General features: G+C 33.7%; 1 protein-coding gene across 1 annotated transcript in view; it reads left to right on the plus strand.

Annotated features, from left to right (window-relative positions):
* PSMD14 (proteasome 26S subunit, non-ATPase 14) overlaps positions 1–22,183 on the plus strand; it is a 95,608-nt gene that overhangs the window by 51,619 nt on the left and 21,806 nt on the right. Inside the window, exons 4-8 of the mRNA XM_082841791.1 lie at positions 2,618–2,689; positions 2,917–3,036; positions 5,592–5,662; positions 6,656–6,806; positions 20,618–20,725. Coding sequence (XP_082697917.1) covers positions 2,618–2,689; positions 2,917–3,036; positions 5,592–5,662; positions 6,656–6,806; positions 20,618–20,725 — 522 coding nt within the window. The remainder of the gene's footprint in view (positions 1–2,617; positions 2,690–2,916; positions 3,037–5,591; positions 5,663–6,655; positions 6,807–20,617; positions 20,726–22,183) is intronic.

Here is a 22,183-nt window from a genome sequence, read left to right on the forward strand (position 1 = left end):
TAACTGTTTTAGCTCAGTTTCCAGGATATTTAATGGGGTTTTCTTCATTGCCTGGTTGTGTGCTATTCTGAACAGGTGAGCATGATGATAGAAAAATGATAGCATCTGCTCTAGAGATCCTTAACACATGTTCCATAGACAGTGTTTTACATGGATTACTCTTTTTTTTTTTTTCTTTAGGTTGCAGTTCACTGCTACAAACCCTTCTCTACTTCTTGTCAAGTTGTTTTCTGGGAAATTTATTCTAACTAGATCAAGAAACAGTAGTAATAGAGTGAGAAGGGTAACAGGAAATATCACTGGCTGCTGTCTCAAGAAACAACAATAGAGAAGCCAGCTACATGGTTTTCTGTTAGTATGTTTCTGAACCAGAAGAACATAGTGAGAGAGGAGCTAGCGATCTTTGTACTTGCTTGCATATGGCTTGTTCTCTCTCCCAGGGTAACTGGTGGGTATTTTCCCTTCCTGTTCCATTGGTTTGCACTACCTTAACTTGTTCATTCTTTTTTTCCAACCAATACTTAGTGAGTTCTGTGTGCCAGGCACTTTGCTAGGTACTGGATATATATAATGCTGAACAAAACAGTGTTTCTTCTTTCATTGATGGCAGAAATAGTTTTTGAACTTTGTCAGTAATGCATTTTGGCAGAAATAGTTTTTGAACTTTGTCAGTAATGCATTTTGGTGATGATGTGATGTTTTATTTCCCTATTCTTTTTTTTTCTTAATAAGTATTTCCTGGCACATTGAGAAAGGCTGTATTAATAACTCTAGCCTAGATATCAGTTTTAACTTTTGTCATGGGCATTTTTTAAGTTGTTCTGAATTAGGAAATAACTTTTATGAATACAGTGTTCATTATCCTGACCTTAGGGTATTATTTCCCCAAAAACATCTTGTGACAACTAATTTACTATTTCTTCTCTTTTTTCTTAAACTTTTTTAACTTTCTTAATTAGATGAATAAAATTGTCATATCAACAAAATTATCTTGTTTTATGTGGTGACCTCAACAAATGTTTTGGCATGATAGCACTTTAGCTTACCTTAGAATTTTCATATCTATTTGAAAGGCAAGCAGCAAAGCTGCATTAGGTGATAACAATGAAGAATTCGTTCCTTTTTAAAATATGTTATCTGACATGTATTTTTAAACATAAAATTTGAAGGATTTTATTTTTCTCACCACTTTGTATATAAGGAAATAGAGGTAGTTTTTGTATGTGATGCTTATATTTAGAGAAAACTTTTCATACTCAGTGCTTCCAGTAAGTATTATGAGCTTTTAAACAAAACATCACAGAATTTGGCATATAAATAGACAAGAAGCACAAAGTACACACAGACCTATAAGTGTGAAATGTAATGAGTAAAGCAATTTTTTAATTTTAGTAATAAGCAAATCCATGAAAGCAAGATAGAATATTGACTTACAATTTAGATAGCTAACATGTTCATTATGTAATTGTAATAGAGTTATTGTTGAGGAAAGGGAACTTTAAGCAAAACAGGACCTGGCAATTAAAAGTCACATCTCTCGGGCTACCCTGGTGGCGCAGTGGCTGAGAGTCCGCCTGCAGATGCAGCAGACGCGGATTTGTCCCCCGGTCCGGGAGGATCCCGCATGCCGCGGAGCTGCTGGGCCCATGAGCCATGGCCTCTGAGCCTGCAGCGTCCGGAGCCTGTGCTCCGCAACGGGAGAGGCCACAGCAGTGAGAGGCCCGCGTACCGGGGGAAAAAAAAAAAAAAAGTCACATCGCATTTTAGTTTCCCAGGACTGCTCAGTATTAAAAAACAAGAAGCTTTCCATGTGCACTGATTGGGGCAGAATTAAATTTATAAGATTGTAGTCATCTTGAGGGTAAGGACTATATCTAAATTACTTTGTGTGGCAGAATGTTACACTAAATAGTGGTTTGGTGATTTTGATGAAGAAGATAGAATCCTTAGGGGGAAACATAGTATCTTCTTAGGCTGTAATAAGATTAATAGTAATATTTGTTTTAAAGGTAGTTGTCAGGATTTGGAAGTATTTTCATGTTAGCTATACCAGTCTCAACCAGTTTGTTCACATCTGGGGCAGTTGTGTTAAATTTGATGTTGTATAGGGGAGGGGAACAACTTCATCAGGTGAAGTGAAGAGCATGTTGTTCACAGCTCTTTCACCTAGGGATTAGAAGTCTTCTCCGCCCCTCACCCCCCCCCCCCATACCTAAGTTTCTGCAGAGATCCCATAGCCCTAATCTACATGCTGTCTTTAGCTGAAAATCAGGCTCAGAGAATTTACTGTTCGTGTTGGTCCTTCAGTTAATCAGTTTACATTCACGTTGGGGTAAGAAACATAGCTAATTGGTGCATTACAGTTATTTTGTAGTGGAGGTAAATTAGCATCGCTGAAAGCTTCAAGCATTCTGTCCATTGGACACTTACCTGAGTACTAAGTTTGATGTTTTCTACAGGTTTGATATTTATAAGCTTGTTTTGATTGTGTTGTAGCTGAATACTTACCATGTTTCCCCTAAACTCTTTTAAAACAATCATGTTTAAATAACTTGTAACTTTAATTTTAAACTCATAAGTTCTTTGTATTTATAATGATTTGTATGCTTGTTTCTAGGGCCCACCTACAGATGCTCCTGCAGTGGACACAGCAGAACAAGTCTATATCTCTTCCCTGGCACTGTTAAAAGTAAGTGTTGAATGGAGTTACTTGCTTCAGAGAGTACAGCTGCTTTCTCTCTTTTACTTCGGAATATTTTTCACGTTAACCCTCTCACACATAAGCTGTTGTTTTAGGTGCATGTATAAAATAGAGTGTTTTATTTCCACTGAAACACAATTAAGTTATTAATTTTAAAAAGGGGGATGGGTCCAAAGATCTCAAAGCTTTGTGTCTATATATCTTCCTCTTTACAGATGTTAAAACATGGTCGTGCTGGGGTTCCAATGGAAGTTATGGGTCTGATGCTTGGAGAATTTGTTGATGATTACACCGTCAGAGTGATTGACGTGTTTGCTATGCCACAGTCAGGAACAGTGAGTACTTTTTTGGTTGCCTGTTGCAAGTAAACGTGTTTCTTTTTTCTTTTCCTGTGTAAAATAACTCTCATCATATTGTAATTTTCTCTTTCTGATAGAAAAATTCATTATAAGATTAATGATAGAAATTTTTAGACTGTATTGAATCAAATCATTGATCTTTTAAATGCATTATGAATTCCCTGTAGATCCACAAATTGAGTGATGCTAACATTTAATGCCTTTACTTGTTCTTTCAGCTTTAACTAGCATAGTGTACTGGATTTATAAGTTAGTTACCTTAAAATAGTAGGTTACTAGTTTGATTAGTTTGAACACTTGGTTCAAAAGATTTCAGAGACACTCTTTTTTTACGCGGGCCTCCCACTGTTGTGGCCTCTCCCATTGCGGAGCACAGGCTCCGGACACGCAGGCTCAGCGGCCATGGCTCACGGGCCCAGCCGCTCCGTGGCATGTGGGATCTTCCCGGACCGGGGCATGAACCGGCGTCCCCTGCGTCGGCAGGCGGACTCTCAAGCACTGCGCCACCAGGGAAGCCCCCAGAGACACTCTTAATTAGAGTTTCAACTCACCTACATTATCTAGTCCTCATGTTTTGTTTTTATTGTTTTGAAATATCACCCTTTTTAAAATGTTCTGTGTATGGTGATAAATGACTCTTAAGCTTTTCCTATTCAAAATGTTAAGTTTAAAAAAAAAACCAAAAAACCATGACAAACTTTAGTTCTTTTTGGCTTTTTCGCATGGTAATTTGTTAATAGACGAACCGTACTGCATACACATTTTGAAAGTCCTCTACTTTAATGCATTTAAAATGCATTGTTCTTTGTGGGAGTTTTTTGTTTTGTTTTGTTGTTTTGTTTAATGCATTGGACTTGTAGATAGATGTGTATTTAGATTTTTTTTAATAGCCAAAAAACAATAACCATTTACTTACCTTCCAAAAAATAACACATATATCCTTCTCATCTACTTGCCTAAGAAAATATAATATGTATATTCGTCTGATGAATGTCCGTATGTGGATATCCATTGTAGTAAAGGGTTCTTAAGTTTTAATATCCTTTATTTCCTTGTACTACAAGTGCTTGTTTGACAATATAAAATAGAATGTTTGATCCCCATGTTCATTCTCTGTAGTAGAGTGGGAAAGTTTTTCTTCTAGCCCAAGAGTTAGCAGACTTTTTCTGTAAAGACATATGTCTCTGTCTCATATTCTTGTTTTGTTTTTTTTTTAAACCACCCTTTAAAAATGTTAAAAAACATTCTTAGGCTGTAGGCAGTAGATTGTATACCCCTGTTCTTGAGGATGCACTCTCAATTAGAATTCAAAATACTGTTTATTTTGGTGGGAAGAAGTGCTTATGTTAACTGGTTTGTTTAGGTAGATTAGACTTAAATTCCTGATGTTAGAGGAAAACCTTGAGGGAGCTATAATGGCAGTGATCTATCACTGGAGAGATAATATGAATGCCTTTAATTCTTCCATGTCCTAAAATTTTCTTTTGGTTGAACTAGCAAAATAATGCAGCATTTAAAAGACTTGGTTGCAGATTGCCTCTTGTGGGGAATATTTTGAGAATGCTGTTATATTTGAGGTAATATTCAAATGTATATATTTCCCTCCAATTGCCTAATCTACCAAGTAGTCCTAACTAAAGCACTGAACGTCCTCCCCTCCCAACTCAGCCAACCAAAAAACAAATAAAAACAACTCTGAAAAACTATTAAATTATTTTCCTTCCTCAAGGTGTTTATATTACTGAAGGAAAAAAAACCAACTTGAACTGTTGATTATTATAATAGCACAATATTTGTTGAACTTCAGATGAGATGGAAGAGGCCTAGTGCTTATCAGTTATCAGAGGATGACGTTAGGAAGTATGCTTGCCTAGACTGATCTAACCAAAAAATAGTTGGTTCACTTATTTGGTATTTCTGGTGTGTGTATATATACACACACACATTAGTCATGGCCATAAACTCTTTTTTTTGTTTGTTTTTTTTTTTTTTTTTTTTGGTAGGTGGGCCTCTCACTGTTGTGGCCTCTCCCGTTGCGGAGCACAGACTCCGGACGTGCGGGCTCAGCGGCCATGGTTCACGGGCCCCGCCGCTCCACGGCATATGGGATCTTCCCGGGCCGGGGCACGAACCCGTGTCCCCTGCATTGGCAGGCGGACTCTCAACCACTGCGCCACCAGGGAAGCCCCCATAAACTCTTTTAAAGGAGCCTAAAAACTATCTATCTTAACTCAAAAAAAGAAAAAAAAAAAAAACTATCTTAACTCATTAGCTAACAGCAGTATGGTACTTGGCAATTTTTTGGTTTTCTTGGTACTTGGCAATTTAAAAAGTTTTATTGATGTATGGTTTATAATTGAATGACATGAGTGGGTATCAAATATGGATATCAAAACCTATTAACTTATTTTGGTATCCCAAAATAATATACACAGGTTTTTAGGCAGTAGCTTTTTGTTCATTTATCTTATAATATAATTTTTTTTCTCATTGTTATAGAAGCTAATCGTTTTGCTTTCTTTCTAAATCAGGGTGTTAGTGTGGAGGCAGTCGATCCAGTGTTCCAAGCCAAGATGTTGGATATGTTGAAGCAGACAGGAAGGTAAGTATTTCAAATGATCATATAATGGAATTATGGGAAATATTTTCAGAAATGTATCTCAGAATTTTACATGTTCGTGAATATCATTCTTAGGGGAAAAAAGCCACGTAATTAATGTAAAAGTATCACTGTCAGTGCTCTGCACCACCTATCTAGTATCTCTTTCCTCTAGAATCATAGAAATTTGCCAGTTAGGAAACTGCCTCATGTTAAAATTCTCAACTGTTACATAGTAAATTTGGACTGTAGCTTCCCACCGTTTAGCATATGGAGTTACTCTCTAGTCACTTATAATTGAAAGAGCTTGTATGTTCCAAAATTTGAGAGTTGCAGCTAAATAAAATTCTAAATATTTAATTATATTTGTAGTCATATTGAGTTTTAAAGACAGGGAAGGTACAATCCAAATATTGTTCAAGTTTTTTACCCCAGATTAAATCTCTCAGTAGTTGTCATTCTCTTGCTCAAATTCTTCTACTGTGGAAAAAACTTCAAAATTAATGTTAGCAAAAGGCTCAGCAGCTGAGCAGAACAGTGCAAATTGGTTTTTGACTGAGTTCCTAGTTCTACTGCTGGTTTAATTGATATTTAATCCTTTCACAACAGTGGATCCTGGTGTCCATTGTTAAAAATGTACTCTGCCTGGAAAATCCAACTCCCAGAGCTAAGGAGTTAAAGAGTAGATATTTACTTGAATGCTGAAAGGGTAAAAACTGGCTCTGAGAAAGTGTGGTAACAAGGTGAAAAACTGAAAGCCTTATCTACCACTGCTAATGTGCATCTCTTAATGATAGCACTCCTTTGTCACACTTTTTCATTTCCATGTTTTCTGGATAATATGGTGTATGATTTCAGTGTTTCTAATGGTGCTTTTTCACACCTGTGTGTTTTTCATGTCTTCTTAATTTATACCCTGTTAGTGTGTTGTTTCTTTTCTATCATAAATGTATTACTTATTCTGTTCTGAACGGCTGAATGCCCTCTTTGTTTCAGGCCTGAGATGGTTGTTGGTTGGTATCACAGTCACCCTGGCTTTGGTTGTTGGCTTTCTGGTGTGGATATCAACACTCAGCAGAGCTTTGAAGCCTTGTCGGAAAGAGCTGTGGCAGTGGTTGTGGATCCCATTCAGAGTGTAAAAGGAAAGGTAGAGTGGATTCTATCTTTATTAGCATCTCCTGCCACATTCTATTTACAGATACATCACATAAAAATCTATTTTGTTTAAAGCATGATTCTTAATTACACAAAAATACCAACCAAACAAAAAACTGTACCAGTTAATAAATGTGTCTTGGTATTATCATTAGCAATTTACCTATTTAGAGATTTGTTTCTACTTTAATTAGTCTAATTATAAATGTTTATCTTTAATTTTTATTTCATAGATTTAGGAATGTTAATCATACTGAAAGCCTTCTATACACATTTTATAGATATTTTAATAAACATTGCTATACCTTCTTTTATTTTAAAATGGTGAATTTGGGATTGGCACATTTAAAAAATCTAAAGAGCTCTGTTTGCAGACATTGTGCAGGACATATTCTGCAGTTGTAGGTTCCAAATATTTTAGACAGTGAAAACTTGACCCAAACATTTGGTATCAACCGTTTGCATTTTTGGAGTGAGGACACAGATGAATGATTAGATATGCTAAATGATTCTGAAAAGAGATTAACTTGCAAAGCATATTGGGTTATAGTTGTTCTTTGTTGAAATCTTTTGTTCATGTTTAGTTCTTTTTTCCTTCTTTTTTTTCTTTTTTTCTTTCTTTTTTTTTTTTTCTTTCTTTCTTTCTAGCCCCATATGCCATTTTCCTATTTCCTGCCTCATGACAGCAGGGAGCAGCTCTATTATCACCTTCACAGAGCTGTCTGCAAATGTGAGAGGCAATTCGATTTTGCTCAACCACAGGGAGAGTGGATTAGAAAAACTACAGAACATACAGAAATTGGCTAGGTGGTTACTGCTTTAAAATACTGCTGAGGTGTCTTGTTTGAGCATGTACGTCCATTGTAGTGTAGAATAATTGCTAAAATACAATCACAGTACATTTATGGAATCCTTTTTATGGAGCTTTTACAAATAATTTTTGGAGCACTTAAAAATAAATATTAGCTTATCAGACCTGGAGTTTGATAGTATTGCAGATTACATTTACATCTGCTCACCAGCTCAGACAAACTAAATATGGCTGTTTAAACATGGAGTTTTTATCTGTCATGAATTTGAACACTTTCTGACATTATATTATTGTGATGAATAAAAATTGAGGTCTTTTCTAAATCATGATCCTATTAGATGTGATTTAGCTTTTTAGAGGTAGAAACTAGCCACAAAAACAATAATAATAGAAACTGATAATACTAGGCAGTTCTGAATGGATAACTTCTGAGGCTTGCTATATAACTATATTTCAATTTATTTACTTTCTTTTTTACTAAGTGTATTGTTATTTAACTGATATAGATAAAAGGAGTTGAAAATCTTTGACATTTGTTAGTTTTATGAATTAAAGTACAGTATAATATTTAAGTTTAATTCTCTGATAATTAAGATACCTTATAAAAAAGTAACCCATAAGTAACTCATTTAAGTAATAATTATTATTTTAGAAATATAATAGAATTATCTGATTAAATTCCCATGCCACAATATATACTACTAATAATTGAAGCTTAGTTTTAAACATAATTGGAATTCTGTTTTGTAGTTTTAGTGTGATTTTTTTAGGATACTTAACTCATGTGATGGTGGCTGCTTTGAAAAGGAAAATATAAACTTAAATACAATGAAAGAAAGCATTTTCAAAATAGAATGTAAATAAATGAATATGTGTTTTGGTTATCTTGTTTATAGTATTTTAAATGGCAGTTTTAGTTTCCAAACCTGGTTTAGGTATTATATAACTGTGGAGTTTGCATTGTTTGTTTCTAATTAACCATGATTCAAAGAATGCATTTCATTAAAAAATATACTTGCATCACATGACTCTGTTGTCATGTGGTAAAGTGTAGTATTTAAAAATATATATCAAAAATTACTTTAGGAAATTACATGTATCGCTGTCTAGTTTTATATGTCATGAAAAAAATTATTTGGAAAAAATTTAGTATAAGCATCTATCACTGATGATTCGCATCACTTGTACCTAACGAGATTCATACAATTATATCACCTCAAATAAGGATCCATTTTTTGGTCAATAATGTAACTTCATTTATAAGGTGTCTGAGTTTGGTTATAATTTATAGTTCTCTCAGTGTCTCAAAACTGAATTAAATTAGATGTTAGTAAGTCCATGGCCAGAGTGTTCTAGTTAAATCATTACACTTAAGAATATAAACTTACAAGAAAATGAAGAATAACATAGGACTCTCCCTTCCCCTTCCCTGCACATGATTTATCAAAGCTGTCAAAATATTTAGCAAGGCAATGATTAGATCAAGAGTTAAATGACAATCTATATATAAAGGATTTAAGTGGGTGTCTGTTCTTTTAATAGCTCTTTCCTGTATATTTTTGTATTTTCATTTTTCTAAGTCCCAGTATTATCTCTGTTTTTTTGAGTGATTAGGTAAAAATGGATTCTTTCTTTGTAATCTCAATTGATTCAAACTGGTTGATTTCCTTTTATAGTGACTTGACTTTATCTTTATGGAATTATTGCTACGTGCCAGGTATTACGGCAATAATCATTTGAACTTGTCTCATTTATTCTTTTTGATAATTCTGGAAATAGGTTCTATTATTCCATTTGTCAATGAAAGGGTATAAAAATTTAGGGTCAAAAAGATTACTTTGCCCAAAATCATACTATTGTGTATTAAGCAGCAGAACAAGGATACAAATCTAGGTCTATAAAATTTCAGAACTCAAGCTGTTTACTGGCTCTTTAATATTAGACAGTTATGAACAATGTAATTAGAATAACTCAGGAATGGAAAATGAGTACCATACTCATTGCAGGGCCTTCTCTTAATTTACGTGTTTAGATATCATTCCCTTCAACATAAGTCAAGAGGAAGGAGCTGCAGTTTCTCAGAGTTCTCGAGAGTTCTGTGTACTATTTTTAGTAGATATTATATATTAATTGATTTTCTCATATAGTATTTTTCTATTAATTAAAAACAGTTTAGACAGACTCATGTCTGTCAGCTTTTGTGACATCCCTAGGACCAAACATTGAGACCAACATAAAAAATAAAATGTACTATATGATAAAGAGTCCATATCACTCTGTATATCACATAATCTTGGAAATGTTTAAAAATGATACAGGCGAAAAATCAATGATAATAACATTTGTAATTTAAATGGAGTGTAAGCTTATAGAAATTACCAGCGAGCTCCACTCAAAACTTACCAGTGAAATAGTTTTTAAGATTCTGTTTTAGTTTACTTGTAAAGAAAACACGTATTAAAATATTTTAAACTTCAGTTCTCAAGTGGTATGGTGGCAACCTCTTGCTTAATGTTTTGTTATCTTGTATATTCAGCCTACAGCTGGACTTAATCCAGCAACAAATTTAGAAGTAAATTCAACTTGTAATATGACTATACTTCTTCATTAAGGCAAAAAGAACAGTCACTTTGTGCAAAGTCATAAAACTAGCCTACAACCATGACTACTTTTGAGAACTAATTTTCTTGTCAGGATTCCTGTCAGTAAAATGTTCACATGTTACCTGCTAACTCCAAACAATCTTTGTGTCTGTTCTCTATTTTGAAAATACAATCACTAAAACCCCTTTATCTCAAATAAATCTTCACACTGGCTGGACTTTCTTGAAGATTTTTTATTTACTTTGATTGGAAATACTCAATGGGCTTCTGAAAATGTGGTGTTTAGTTTCAGATCAACTCATCATCAGGTATTTCTTAAGTACAGCTGATATGCCTGTATGCTAATGGGGATACAAATTAAATAAAAAATGGTCTTAGTCTTTTTGAGAAGATAAGTCATATACATTTAGTGTCACTAGTGAGCCAGATAACATTCTGCTAGTTATGTGCTGGTAATCCTACACTGCATACTGATATAATACAAATTATACTGGTACTGCTTTGTTTCTGTAACTAAGTATTAAATTGGTTGCTAGTGACAAATGATTCAACAAATACTTATTTAGAACCTTTTATGTGTCAATATGCAATAAAATAGTACTTGTATAGCAAACATAGTAAATGCAGATTAAAAGTAGGCAGAAATCAGTGTAGACTGCATAAAGTAAATGAAGTTTGGACTGAATTTTAAGGACATCACTCTGTTATTGTTGTCTTTTAATCAGCGTTTTACAGAAAAGGTAGGGCTCTGAAGAGTAACTACAAAATATAGGAGGAAAGAATTAGGGAATGTATGTTATAGGAGCTTACCTTTTATTTTCAGATATCTAGAAGGTCATGTCTTTTTCAAGGTAAGGGGGAAAATATTTTACTTATCCAAGAAATTTTGTATTCGAAAGTTTTAAGATGGTGACAATTTTAAACTACTCCACTAATAGTTTTGTTTTAGCATTTTCTTATTGCTATTAAAAATTATATACCATAAAGGCTGGGCATAAAGTAAAGAGCACAGGCTTTGGGATCAGGCCTGTATTAGAATCCAATTTTTATCTCTTCTTTATAGCATGACCTTGAGCAACTTACCTAATCTTGAGCTTCAGTTTTCTCATCTATTAAACAGGAATTTTAGTAACTATCTCATAGTATTATATTATGAATATTATAAAGTGATATATGTAATCATTACAGTGCACATGCATATAGAAGGTGTGCAATAAATATCACTTTATTATTCTGAAGATTAAAATAATTGATACTTAATAGGAAAAACAACTAGCATATTTAAAAAAATAGAACGTGAGCATTTCTGAAAATGTTGTTAAGAACAAGTCTATAAATTAATTACTAACTTGCTCACTTTAGGAAGATGAAGGTAATAATTACAAAAGAAATGAAAACTTTCCCGTTTATATTTTGTATGTTCAGACTAATTTAGGAACACTCTTCTGATTCAGCTGATTTTTTTATTGAGCACTTAGTGTTTTTCCAACATATTTCTCTGGGGCATGCTGATGAAAAACAAAATGAATATATTACTTTAAAATTCTGGCCTTTGAAATGATTGATGTGATTAAAACCATTTTGTGTTTCATTCACCTGTCTGTGTGTTGTCTCTCTCACAAGATTGGAGCTTCTTTTAAGGGAGAAATGTTTCCATATCTTGGAATTGGTGCAGTGTCTGCAAAAAGTAGTTTTTTTTAAATAAATGTATATAAGGTAAAATCAGGAATGAATGTTTCAGTGGTCAGCTAGCTGTTACCAATTCAGACTTTTAGCATATAAGAAAACTGCAACTAATTTTGTGAGGTTAAGTAATTTGTATACATTAGCGGTGATCACTTATTAAATGAGTGAAACATGAGATTGACAAGGTCAGTGAGCCAGTTTGTTCATAGACATTAACCTTGATGAATCCGAGCCTTGTGTAATCAGAGTTAGAGTTCAAGTTTATCATGTCATTTGTCTTCCAAAGGTAGTGAAAGATATTTAGAATAGCTGTCATTCATAAGATTTTCTGTTGATCAGTATCCCATAAAGGTTAATTAGGGCTGAATAATTCTTATCTCAAATTGTATATATACACATACCTTTCCTTTGCCTAGTTTTTCAGACTGAAAGAGAAAAATAGAAAATAGGACACATAAAAATTCTATTTCCATTCCTAATATAGCTCTGTGAGCATACTCATCCAACTCTTGGAACAAGGTTAGTTACTATATTATCTTTTGTTTGTGTCCTGTTTTTTACTCCTAGTATCAATTTGAAGTTTTATAACACTCTTAGACAATCTGTGAGGATGTCTAAGAAAATATTTTAGGTGCTAATGTGCATGTACTATTCCTGATAGACTTAATAGTCTTAAATTATAACATTAATTTAGCTGATAAATCAGAAATTGTCAGCTAAGAATTTTAAAGCCAGTTTTATGTTTAAAATTCTAAGAAGCATAAATCTGATATAGAACTAACAGTTCTTAGTTTTGTTCTTTTAATTTAGAGCTTCTGTATTAGTAATATAATTTCTGAGCTAATTTATTATTGTTTAGTAATTGCTATGCATTTGAGTGATAGACATCTGCTTCAAATTAGTTTGAATTCAGCTGTTTCTGTAAAGATATAGGAAAACCTTTAAAACAATGTCCCATTATCTATAAGAATATTATTTATTGACTCTTTTGCCTCTTGAATGCTTTTCTTTCCCCAATCTAACGATCCCTGGTCATTCATTCAACAGACATTTATTGATCATTACTGTGTGCCAGGCATACAGTGGACACACAGGAGAGTAAGATCTACTCCCTGTCCTTAATGCCAATGTTGTACCGGAAAATGGAAACTATGACTTTGTATAAAAGGCCTTTGCGTAGCCCATGTATATTAATTGTTTAAGATCATATTCAAATGATTTGACATTAACCCTTGTTAATTGTGAGGATGTTTCTGGGCCTGGGACTTAGTTTTGGCGGATTTAGTCTGTTGTTATCACTAATTTCCTGAAGAGGGTAGAATTGATTATGGTGGTGAATTTTCTTCTAAGTCATAGTTAATTATTATTCTAATAATCAGTAATTATTCTTAGACTAGTAGTAAGCTTTTCAGTAGATGCCCACTGCCACTTTTTACATGCCAAATAGCTTTTCTGTATACAGTTTTTATTCCTAATTAAACACAAGTCAGTGCTTTGTGATGTTTGAGTGTTTCATGAATTCAAAACTGAGCGGTGGTAAGGAAATGGGAAGTATATATTTTGTAAAGCTAGTGATTAGATTTTTATAGATAATGAATTTGTGGGGGCATTCAGTGGTAAAACTTTATATAAAACGGTAACCAAAGGGACTTCACTGGCTGCCTAGAGGTTAAGACTCCGTGCTTCCACTGCAGGGGGTGTGGGTTAGATCCCTGGTCAGGGAACTAAGATCCCATATGCAGCGCAGTGTGGCCCAAAAAACCCCCCAAAAAACATAACCAAAAATGCTTTCTTGGAGCTTTTCATTTTAATAGATATTTATTCTGCACCATATTAGGTGCCCCAGGTACTCTGCTGGGGAATGGATATTCAGTGGTGAATAAGACACAAACCTTGCTGTGAAGTAACTGAATCTAAGAGTGATCTTTTCTTGCATTTGTGTTAGGATAACTGTTACATCAAATAGCTTGGTGATGAAGAGTACTGGCTTTGGCATGCTGTGTATGTACAAATGATAGTGGTATCACTTACCTGGTTGTCATCTCATTTAATGTATTCAAGTCCTCAGAACCTCAGTTTCCTTATCCATAAATTGAGAATATTAATACCTACCTCTTGATTGTTGAGTATTAGACAATATAATTTCTATATGATATTTTAACAAGCCCAATAAAAATATGTAAAAGTGATAACATAGCAAAGTAATTGACCTTTGCATATTTTTCCTACAAAAAGGACTATATTTTTTGAGAGATGGCAGTCTGAAGGATATATTTGTATTTTTCTTTGAAGGTGATGTTAAAGCACAAGAAATGTATGTTAAGTCTTTTATTTCCCTTATCCCCTCCTTACTGCCTTTCTAACATGGGTGAGCCCTAGCCCTTAATCTCTAGAGCCTTTTATTCCTTTACTTTATGTGGGACTGTCAATAAGCATACCAATTGTGTTGCTTTCATTTGTCTACTAGAGGGGAATCTGAAGTCACTTGCTCATTTTATGTTGGCTGACAGAGTAGCCACCAGATAGGATTGGTATTCTGAGTTGGTTATCTGACCAGTGACCCAGAGATGCTAGTATCTTGTAGCTCATTAATAGTCCCTGAAGAGTTCAGTTTTTAAGTTCACTGTTTATTCATCACCTATAATTCTAGAAATACCTATCATAGAGGAGTATCAAAATTCTAGGCATATTGTCATTTTTTTAAAGAGATAATATTCAGTATAGCTGTTACATTTTTTCTTTATTTAGGAATTTTCGTAGGGAAATATGTCTTTAAACGTCTCTCCCTAATTTCCTGTTGGTATTTTCATATGCCAAATGTCTGTGGATACCAAATTTATAATTCTGATTTGATTTTGAGGGTGGCTTTTTTCTAACTTTAACATTGTATTGCAGTAGCAGTATTCTGCTTAGTTTACTGGTCAGGTTGAGTGCTACAAGAAGCAAACGCCAAAATGGGATTCAATCTGTCTGACCGTGTGGAAGGAGAAAGAGAAAGTAGGATTGGGTAGGAAGAGCGTCAGACTGCAGCATGTTCCTAAGAAAGTTTCAGCCAGGCTGTTGGGGAGTCCTTGAGACAGTTGTCCTTTAGAAGAAGCCCTTATTTGGCAGGAATGGCTAGGTTTGTAGTACCCCTGCTGTGCTCAGACATTGGCTGGGAGTAGCCCAAGGGAGGTTTGACCTGGGGTGAACCCCCAGAGGATCCAAAAGTGTAGCATCTGGAGTTTGTGAGTCAGCTATGCTCTCTACAGTAGGTTCTATTGAAAGGAGATCTGAGCTAGGCAAGTCCATGAGCACCATAGTTAAAAACACTGAGAACTATAGTGGTAGGTACACACATATTATTTCATTTAATCTTATCATTAAATGGTGTCATTCATGAGCCAATGGAGACATTGAGAAGGTAAATAACAGTTATCTTAGCTCAATAACTAGCAAGTGTTAGAACCAGAATTCTAACTTAGGCAGGCTTCTGACTGCAGAGTGTCTTAAGCATTTAAATACCTATACCATACTGAGTACATGCATACACTGTAAAAATTTTGCTAAATTTATTTTATGACATAACTATATTCTTTTTAGAAAGTTTCATGAATCTAAAAATGTTTAATTACCTTTCACCATACTAGTTTTTAGAGATCGATTTGTTTTTATTAAAGTATATATATCCAAAACGGTGGCTTTACTGTTTGCATTTTGATGCATGTCTTCACTTGTCAAAAAAAGTACGTTATGCTAGTTATACTCCATCCCCTTTTCTCCCAATATATTGAAGTTGTACTACAGATCTCTAGCTACAATAAGCAATTCTCCAAGGATGAAGAAAGAAAATGTACATACACATAGGAATTTCTTTTCCAGAGCTAAAATTGACATTTTATAAATAATTTCCATGTTGCAAAGTTGAGACTAAGAAATCACAGCAATTCAGTGATATGCATTTGGCATGAGTCAGTTTTAGTTCTTAGTGCTTTTCATTGGAAATGGCATAAAAAGTAAGATTTCTTTGAATTTTTTATGCCGTGGGCTTACAAGAGACATAAGATGTTTTTCTCTTATAGATGCCTGGCAGTGCACGGCAGCAGAAGTAACGAACTGGTCACAAACCCCAGCAGTACTTCCCAGGTCACATGCACCCTTAATTTTTAAAGAATCTAGAAACAACCTAAGCAGTTGATAACAGGTCATTTCTAGGTGATAAAGGGTATTTGATTTCCACACCTAGCATTTTTATAGTCATTTAGAGACTTATTTATGGTGGTGGGTTTATATGTGTTTAAATATGTAACCTAACTGGTCACTGAATTGTAACTCTTTTCTTTTCTTGATGTTTGACATTGATTTTGAGGTCTGAATTTTTTTTTCAAGCTTTTTTTCTTCCAGCTCATTTTATATATAAACACTTCCCATAGTCATTGACTTCAATATAAGGGCAGCTGGGAATGCCAAAGGCAGCTACTGTTAAACAAAAAAGGAGAGGGGGGTGGGGAGGGAGATAAATTATGAAGTACAGTATCTACTTACAGAAGTGCTTGTGTATTTTTCTTTCAAACACCTTTGAATTAAATTAATTTTACAAGCTTTACTTAAAAATTAGTCTCCTTTGAATGTAAAAATTGGGAACCATACATTGGTGCTTTAGAAATTTAGTCTAGTCTTTCAGTGACCTAGCAGTTGATATGAAAACATGAATTTAAAAATAAATAGCATATTGGATAAACTGTACCATACTCATGAAAGAAGCCAAAAAATTATGGATTAAACTGAATTTGAAAATAATTACAGTTTTGTGTCCTAAACCAGATTCGTTGTTAAAATGAAATGAAATGATAGGTCTTTGACCCTTGGGTGTGCTTGGAATAAATGTGGAACACAGTATTGTTTTTAAAACTATTTTGCTTTTATAAGCTAAGACAGATGTACAAAAAAGATGCAGTTTTTATTTTGTGTTGGCAGCTTCCAAATATTTAGTATCTATTTCCAAGAGTTGCAATTAGTAAAGCAACCATGGTACTGAAATCTGCACATCCCACAAGCTAATTATATTTGCAAGGTCAGAGTGAATACATATTTTCAGAAAAATAAAGGGTTATATAAATATGTGTCTTCTACTTGGCTGTTATATCACAGTTTGTTGATCTGGGGTATAATGTGTACAATTCACAAATTTGTCTGATAACAGAAAGTGGTGTGTGATTGTGTTTATTTTACTAACCAGTATATTCACAGCAATCACTTCCAAATATCTCTCCAGTAAAGATGTGTTAATTACAAAACAGACAAGGTCTTCTATTATATTAAAGCTACTAACAAGAAGACAGCAGGAATCACACATGTAAATAGCATCATCAACCCCTATTTTAGTCCTCTGTTTTGATCTGTGAGTTGCGCATAGACCAAAGGTGCTATTAAAGACTGAGTGTATGAAATAGGCAGCATTATATGAACAAAATTTATTCAACAAGAAAACAGACCTTTAACATGAATTTAACAAGCCTGAGAAATTATAAACTATCATATGCTGCAGATTCATGCAGTGATAATAAACAAAAAAGGAAAGTAAGAGGTTTCCCTAAGCTAGCCAAACTGCTAATGGTTTTGTTATAAGCTGTCTACTGTTGCAGTGACCTCTGAAAAGTCTCAAGGCACTTGTACCAGAAAAAATTAAATGGTCAGGCCGGTGAATGGAGATTCAATGTGGTGCGTAGGACTGCAGCATGGAAAGGAATTATAAAAGTCTAGCTTCATATTCCTGAAAATATTTGTCATACTTTAGCTTGGAAGTTTTTGTTAGTACATATTAAGGGGTAGTTTTTGTGCAAAGTTTTTTGGCTAAATTACTTTTTGGATTTATAACCTTATAAGACATAAGCTGAACTGGTTTAATGTATATATACTTTAAAACAAACCATTTAGAAAATTCATATAGCCCCCAAAAATGAATTTTTCCCCTGCCCCCCTCCCATAACTTAATTAATCCTTGGGGGTTCTTTGTTCAGTCTATTGTATCTAAGATTTCTGTTCTCATCCATGGAGTGACCACTTTGCTGTCATTCTGTTGCATCATGCTGTAAATACATAAACATGGAGAAACGCCTTCAGCCTATACACACCTCCAAGTGCTCACCAAGGCTTTTTCTTGAATCTTACTATGGCATAATTAACACCTTCTTCACCCATTGCTCATTAGTGCACTGGACATTAAGGAGTCTATTTTGATAGGTTGCTCTAAAGGAGAAACCCACTTATTCTCACAGCACAAAAAGCAATTATAAAATTGTACAGAAATTAAAATGTAGACTATATTGCCATATTTATATTTTTATTGTGTACTAAATCTAATTTTGGTCTGCAGGTTGTTGAACATGTTAGTTTCCTTAAGACAGTTGCTATAGTGATGGCAGCAAATTCCTTTAATCTTGGTGTAAAGTGTTCATTTTCTATTGGCTTTCATATTGCTACTCAGAAATCGTCATTCTAAACATTTCATTTCATTTAGGCCATCACTTACTAGTTGAACAGTATATTAAATTCTTGAATTTTTCTCTTAATTTTAAATAGAATTAAAATTCTAAATTTCAGACTGTTTTTAATTGATCATGATATCTCTTTAGCTGGTATTTTTATTTCCCTTTTATGAAGTTTCACACCTGTTTATAGTATTCCAGAGAAATATTACAGAGATTTTTTTTGTGTGTAAAATAGCTGGTCTCCTGTTCTAGTTTAGAAGCATTCAGTATAAAAAAGATATTTTGTGATATATTGTAGAATTTTCATAGTTTTGTAGAAGTGTTCTTTTTCTACAAATGATACAGAAATCTTTAAATGGAATCCAAGTATTCTAAAAACAACTGGACCAAAATGATGCTTTGCTCTTAAATATTTACTGCTATTGGTTAGGGAAGCAATTCTTAATTTTGTATTTATTTAAGTTGTACATCTGTCTATCAAAATGGTCTCTTTTCCCTTCTTTAGCCTACATTTTATCTTATTTTTATGTGCTTTTTAGTAGAAAATTTTACTTCTATATGTTTTTAAACAATTGTTTGAAAATATTTATGATAATATCTGATTAAAGCATGATAGTAGTACTTATTACTTTATGAAAATGATTAGAAAAAAGTTTAAGTATAAGCAAGAGGTATAAACCTAGGCCATATTTATTTATACATAATTGTGAAAGTTAAGTCTGGATTACAGTTACTGTATAAAAAGAAAAAAGTTTTCACAAACTACTAAATCATGCATGTTCTGGGGATACTTGGTTTTATTTTAAGGCAAGAGGAATCTTTGGGGAAATTCAAACTGTTAGAAATAAAAGCAAAATTCAAAGTTTTGGGGCGGTGGGGGGGGGGGGAATTGCCAGAGTAGATGGAGGCCTTAGATTGAGTCACTTGTCATAGTGCTTTGGTGTAAGTTTGTATTCATTAGTACCGTTGACCCTTCATGGCAGCTTTTTAGAAAGGGTGATTTTTCCTTTCTTTCTTTCTTTAAATCTTATTCTTTAGCATATAGCATTTAGTAATACTTACTATAGATTTTTCAGACTTGATTAGATTCCAGTTGGTTTATTTTGGAAATAACTTTTTTTTAATCCCTTAGTATCCTCAAACTATAATTATACAAATGAGAAACAGTCTAGTAGACAATAGATTTTAAAACATTGATAAGTCTCAGTTGTTTAGCACTTTTAAAGGCAAATCTAGAAATAACTGTATTACCCTGCTTTAAGATATTTTTATGTGAAGAATGTATTGAGTTTATTCTCTAGGTAATTGATTTACATTCCCTGGAAGAGGCATCTGTCTTAAGATCCCCAGTTCTTTACATAAAACTTAACAACATTTAAAAGCTTTAACAAGTTCTTTCAAATCCATGATAATGAACAGAGAAAAGCATTCGGATAGTATGTGATTCTTGTTCAATCTCTTAATATATGAGCTAAAAGATGATTTGTATCATGTAAGAATTTGAAGTGTTTCTCTACAGAAATATTGAGTACACCTAGGAAAAAGAGGATACCTATTGTTATTTCTTTACTATGAACTTAGGGCTATATCATTCTATACCATGTTCCTGGCTTAAAGCATGGATGACCTTGGTTTTCTTGTATTGTGCCTTGTATTCTTGACAGTGGCTTGGACATTTAAGGCCATCAGACAAGGTACAAAGTCTTTTATAGTCACAAGAAGTAAAAGGTATCTGACTAGAAGAGAATACGTGGAGCAAGTGCCTTGCTGGTTGTAATTTTGTTGTCATTTCAAGTACTGTGGTAGTATAATTGATGTGACAGGGCTGGGCTTTAGATGTGGTCCCTTAGCTTGTGCTCACTTTCAGTTTTAGTTTCTCTTTGTCATTCATTTTGATTAGGTAAAATTTAGGTGACAGACATATGCGCACCAATGAAGGCTGTTTGGTCTAAGTTTAGTAATGACGTATTTCAATAATAAAGATGCAAAGTTAATATTTTCCTTTACTGCTTCATGAAAATTGCAATAATTGGTGTCACCTTACATTACAAGATAGAGGGTGGTGTGCTGATGGTGCAGTCAGCAGGAGGTTCTTTTTTATTAATATTATAATTAAATGATTTTCTGGAAATAGGCCAGAAACAGATGCAAGTTGATCATGCCTTGTCCAGTGTTGCTTGGCACCATCACTTGCTTTTTAAAAAAGAGATGACCTGACACCTTGTTTTTACAGGTTGTTATCGATGCCTTCAGATTGATCAATGCTAATATGATGGTCTTAGGACATGAACCAAGACAAACAACCTCAAATCTGGGTCACCTAAACAAGCCATCTATCCAGGTAATACCTGTATTTGATAATGTGTTAAAACTGTTTTACATTTTAAAAGCCTGTTATAAATGACCATTTTAAGATCCAGTACTTAGCATTTTAATTTGTTTTGCAATTAATTTTTCTTGTGCTTTAAAAGGAGATTATGGAAATAGTGTTGCAAAAGTTAGATTTGCTCACATATGAGTCTGCTTTCAGTGAAGTCTTTAAACTTTCCTAACATAGTTTGAGGACACCCTTTTGGGGGGCATAGTAGAGCCTTAATCTTGAGAGTACCTTACAGCTTTGCACGGTTAACACTGTAGTAAAGGACTGATAGGGGTTTTAGGTGGAGTGCGTTAGGTATCATGGTATCATTATTGGTTTGGTTAGTAGACATTTCTTATAGTAGTAAATAATGGTAAATTATTGTATACTTTAAGAGGTCCCCAGAAGCAGTTCCTAAATAGTACTTAAATATTTTTACCTTTTTCTTTTTTTGCCTTAATCCCTACTTTTAAAACAAATCATATAAAACACGACTACATATTTCTTTTGATTAGAGTTTATATCTTGTTCTTTCTAGTGATGTCAACCACCATTATTACAGTTATTCAGACACTTAATATCCTCCTGAGTGATTAATGTTTTCTTTGTATCATCCACATGCTTCATTGTTTTTACACAGATCTTTATTGTCTGCAAAAATTATTTTAAATGTGTTTTTAAATGCACCACAACCTGTGTCTATATAGTTAATTGCTTCTCTGAAGATTAATTAAAAGGACAGAAATACCGTGTTTGGTTAAATAGAACACATAGGACAGAGACATTATAGTAGCTATTGCTGCTCCCCTTCTGAAACCTTGCTCTGTCATATGATTGTCTCTGGGGAGTTGTGGCTTTGACAGTTAAACTAAGCTTGGTTATACTTTGATAACTTTATACTTTTAGATGCTTACTTTTTCAGCAGTCACTCATCTGAAATCTTCATCAAAGTGAAAAAGTTCTTTCAAAGGATTGAGGTGTGTTCCTTTTGAAAAAATTACTTAGAAGCCAGGGAAAACTGCAAAGTATAGTGAGTATGATGAAATAAGCTACTAGTGTTTTTGATTGGGTACAGACAAGCCCATACTTGCATGTTCCAAGAGAATATATTATTGGACCTGTTTAGCCTGTGATAATGACCTTTCTTATAACCCCCATAGCATCATACTGCTTCATTATTTTTTTGCAAATATTATTTTTTTTGTTAAGTAGCATCTCACAGTCTAAGATCATTGTGATTACTGCATGGTGTGTTTCTGCCAGAAGTTTATACTAATTGCAAGTCAACAGCCACCTGTTGCAGATTTCATCTTTTAAATTTAAACACTGGTTTTTAACCTTAAAATTTGAGTTAATTAAATAATTAAAATCTGTTTCTACATCAGTCCAGTTTGTATTTTTACCTTATAGTCTGTAATTTAAGGTGAACCTTATGAAGCA

This window comes from Leucopleurus acutus (assembly GCF_964270905.1).
Source record: "Leucopleurus acutus genome assembly, chromosome: 6".
NCBI lineage: Eukaryota > Metazoa > Chordata > Mammalia > Artiodactyla > Delphinidae > Leucopleurus > Leucopleurus acutus.